Below are 4,218 nucleotides of genomic sequence, written 5' to 3'. Positions count from 1 at the left end.
GCCAATCGTAGCTAAATCGAAAAAAAAAATACCCGTGTTTTTTCTTTTACCATTTTCAATTGTTTATAAAAAATTATTTAAACAAATTATCAAAAAGGTATTATTTTTAAAAAACTGATAGCGGCAATCGATTCTACGGGAAAAAACATGAAAGAAATATATATAACGTTTTTTTGTCAAATGTCAATTTGTTCCAAAAACAAATAACTGTAAAATAGCGATTTTCTATAATACATTCAAATTTCTATGAAGCTTCATCCATGTGGTCATTTCTGTGATCATTGCATACAACTTTAGAACATTGTTCACAGTACAGCTGAGTTCTTTTTTTACACGATGAAACCTCACAATGTAGGTACTTACCTATTTTTATTTTGTGTTCGTTCGATGAACTATCACTATGTCTTTTTTGTCTGACAGGGCGGTCCCTTGAAAACTTATCGAGATAATATTGGCAAACTTCTTGCACAAGGTCTTTCGTTCCCTTTGGTAATTCTGGATGAAGCTTATTATAGATGACGGTAGAATTTGTCAATGCTGCCTGAATAAGTCTCACAAAGAGACACCACATCCATTTCTTACTTTTAATTGTAGGCGTCAATGCTTTGCAATGTTGATCATGCAGATCAACTCCACCCATGTATCGATTATACATTGAAAACGCTTGAGGGAAGAGAATTGACTTCTTAGATGACTCGTGCCATCTCTGTACTTCAACTTTTGGCTCATCACCATATTTCGTTGAAGGAACTGATACAGGTTTTGAGTCCATAACAGTGATATAATTCAAATTTGAATTACTATCGTGCAAAGCCATAGTTGTACCCCTTTCTGCTTTTTTTGGCATCTCAACTTTTTCTTTGACTCGGTTTTGTCTAACAGTCCCAGTTGCTGATAATCCTAGTTTATCTAAATGAACCATCAGATCTGGACTTGTAAAAAAATTATTAAAATATATATGATATTTACGAAGATCATCTTTGTCAGTTACTTCTAATAGAGGTGAAAGTAACTTCATGACGACTCTAGATCCCAAACCGACGGCAACTAAAGGATTTCTTTCATCAATTCCAGCTTTTCCCGTATAAATGTCAAGTTCATATATATATCCATCTGAGGAGCAAAGTGCCCACACCTTGAACCTGAATCGGATTGGTTTATTTCGTATACATTGTTTTATTCCGAATCTGCCATAATATTTGACCATTATCTCGTCTATTGATAGATTATAGTCAAAAAAGCCAAATTGCATACAATTTTGACGAAAATAATCATACAGTGTTCTTACTTTCCAAACTTTGTCGTTTTTATTATATATACTATAGTCATAGCCGGTCGATGCGCCCATGGAGACTTTTGATCTACATGATGTTGGCTAGCTAATCCCAAATTTTGAACCATTTCGACAGAAAGTCTTTTTCCGTAAGGTTTGTGCGGGGTCCTTTTAAACGCAGCTTACCAAAATTTCTTTAGGATATTATTTCATGAACGATCGTTCGAAATTTGATGTGCGCGTTTACGAAATATTTCCCTTCTGTGAAATAGACGAATTTATTTTTTTTTATTTTGCTCTAACAGGGGATTGATACTTGACATTATACCGTACCATCCTGCTATTAAATTTCTCTTAACCATTTTACCCTTTTTATTATAGGTACATATATTAACTATTAATAATTAGTATTTTGTTAATAATTATTATTTGAATAATTTAATAGACTAATTTTTACCTTGTTAGGAATTATTATTATTATTTTTTTTTATTGACAACGGAAAATTTTATTGTATTGTCGTTTTTATTTAGTTTTTTTTACCATTATTTTATCTTTTTTATCTATAATATTAAAAATAAAAATAAGACCCTGGGCCACATATAATCTATAAACTACTGCGGGGAAAATTTAGTGCGACCTTATATGAAAACGAAAGCAAGATACATAGCAAGATAGCAACGTACATAGGACCGTAACGAAATGAAGTCGGCTACTTTACAGTTTTTGACTAGTGTTATCCAGATTTACCCTACAGAATATAGTACAAGGAATTACGGAGTTCGATGGAAAAAATGTGCCGCTTAAAGACTTCATCCAGGATATTCTCAATGGAAGAGCATTTATAACAGATTCACAGGAACAAAATTTTGTCTGGTTAATAACTGCTAAACTACGAGGACCCGCACGTGACTGCATTTATGAAAAATCAAATAAAGCAGTTGATGACTTAATCAGAATCTTAAAGGAGCGGTTCGCACCTTGCAAAGACTTCGCATACTACGATTCAAAATTCCATAGTCTGCGTATGATACAAGGGGACACTGTCGGAAACTTTCACGACAGGATAAACATTCTGCTGAACCGTGCGCAGAATGCGCTGAAAGAAGAGCTCGGAGAAGAGTACACCGAGACGATGATGACTTCAATGCGCAACTCGACTATTAAGACTTTCATAGATGGATTGCCAAAAGAAATTGGAGACTTAGTGGACATTAAACAGCCTAAAACCTTGGAGGATGCTTATAAAAAAGCATTGCGTATAGAAACAAGAAATAAGTCAAGGGCAAGGCATGGGGAGTTGAACCCTAACAAATGGACAAATTTATTGCGCAGCCTCAATGTTAACTTCGTACAAGACCAACAAAATGAATAAGAGGAATAATTAGAGGACGAGTTGGAGGAATTACCCGCAGAAATTCAACAATTGTTCGTACAAAGAAATAACGGACAGCAGTCGTATACGAATAACCAGAATAACCAAGGACAGCAACAGAATCGATTTCAAGGGCAGAGGCAGTACCAAAATAGGAACTGGAAGCCTCGTTACAAAAATTATCAGGATAATGGGCCGCACATAGGATGGTTATATAACCTGGACACAAACTCGTATCACCATCCCTCTGGAAAACGTTATGAAACAATAGGCTATCACCAGCAGTAAAGAGGCGAGCTTAGATCTAATCCAAAGTACCAGCAACAGAATAATGCAAATAATTTAAACTCGGATAGGGCTCGCCCAGTAGCGAATGGAACGGGCCCCTGTCAGACGTGCCGCCAGAATCAAGACAAAATTCAACATCAACAACCGAAGGCGAAGACGATGTTGACCGACATCCAGGAAGAATCAACGTTCGAAAAACCGGGAGTACCTCCGGCAAAAGTGATGACGGTACTAAGGAATCCGCAATCGTTAATGAACCAGTCATCGCAGTTGCCTCAAATTGGGGACTTGGCACAGGAAATAATCAGATCTATGCGCCAACAAGAGTAAGGTTTCACATACTAGAGACCTGTAAAAAGTGGACCGTATTCATGGTTGATAATGGATCAACCGTGAACTTAATTAAGTTTAGTGCATTAAATTGGACTACAAGGTTTGATCCGAGGGAGGTCACTACCTTGAGCGGTATTACGGCACACACCGTTCCGACCATAGGTACGGCAATATTAACCATTAATGGAAAATCAAAAATAACGCAAAATTCCACATAGTATGGAACAATTTTCCTATTGAAGAGGATGGAATGTTAGGCAGAGATTATTTGATCGACACCAATGCAGTGATTTCGTATTATCATAACAGCCTAATGGTAAATAGTGATGTAATGAACCCGATACCGTTCTTACCGATTGATGTTTCCATTGACCGACTACAAGGTGATCTGATACAAACAATGAGTATCAGAGCTCGTGAGGATGAAATATTGGATATTGAAACTGCAGTGGACCTAGATAGCGGAATAGAATGAATGGCTTTTAAAGTAAGTGCGAGTAATAAGATTACAGATAGCAAAGAGAGACTGGCGGTTGGCACGGTACGATATACTACATTAGCACCAAGGACTCGTCAAGTTATACAGATTAATTTGCTGAAGAGTACGCTCGCAGAAGGGTATCTACCTAGAATAAATATGGGCGACAAAAAAGTGTTTCTTGGGGAAGGCATAGTCATTAATGATCATGAAACCTGCAAGATTATGGCTATCAATACCCATGAGAGAGAAGTAACCATAGAAGTGAAAGGAAATTATTCCATTTGAATATTAGAAATCGGAATTTGAATATTACTGAACGAATAGAGCTAGAAGTTAGTGGACCTCAAACCAGCGGGAACTCTGGAGAAGACGATGAATTAGCAGAAAATGAAAGTTCTACTAAAAGATGCGAAGAACGTGCCCCGGCACAGAGGACTAGTTTATCGGCAAACGAAGTGTGGAAATCAGCA

At 36.8% G+C, this 4,218-nt stretch overlaps 1 protein-coding gene across 1 annotated transcript; it reads right to left on the bottom strand.

Moving 5' to 3' along the window:
- Positions 1–225: 225 nt before the first annotated feature.
- On the bottom strand, positions 226–1,635 carry LOC131675636 (piggyBac transposable element-derived protein 3-like). Its single transcript, XM_058954674.1, has 4 exons — positions 1,607–1,635; positions 970–1,142; positions 364–927; positions 226–272 (listed from the first exon to the last, which is right to left on the bottom strand). Exons 1-4 carry the CDS (start codon positions 1,633–1,635, stop codon positions 226–228), a joined length of 813 nt encoding a protein of 270 aa, XP_058810657.1.
- Between the last annotated feature and the right edge of the window lie 2,583 nt (positions 1,636–4,218).

This window comes from Phymastichus coffea, unplaced genomic scaffold (assembly GCF_024137745.1).
Source record: "Phymastichus coffea isolate CEN01 unplaced genomic scaffold, Cenicafe_Pcof_1.1 PCOF00027, whole genome shotgun sequence".
Lineage (NCBI taxonomy): Eukaryota > Metazoa > Arthropoda > Insecta > Hymenoptera > Eulophidae > Phymastichus > Phymastichus coffea.
This window is presented reverse-complemented; position numbering and strand designations above follow the sequence as displayed.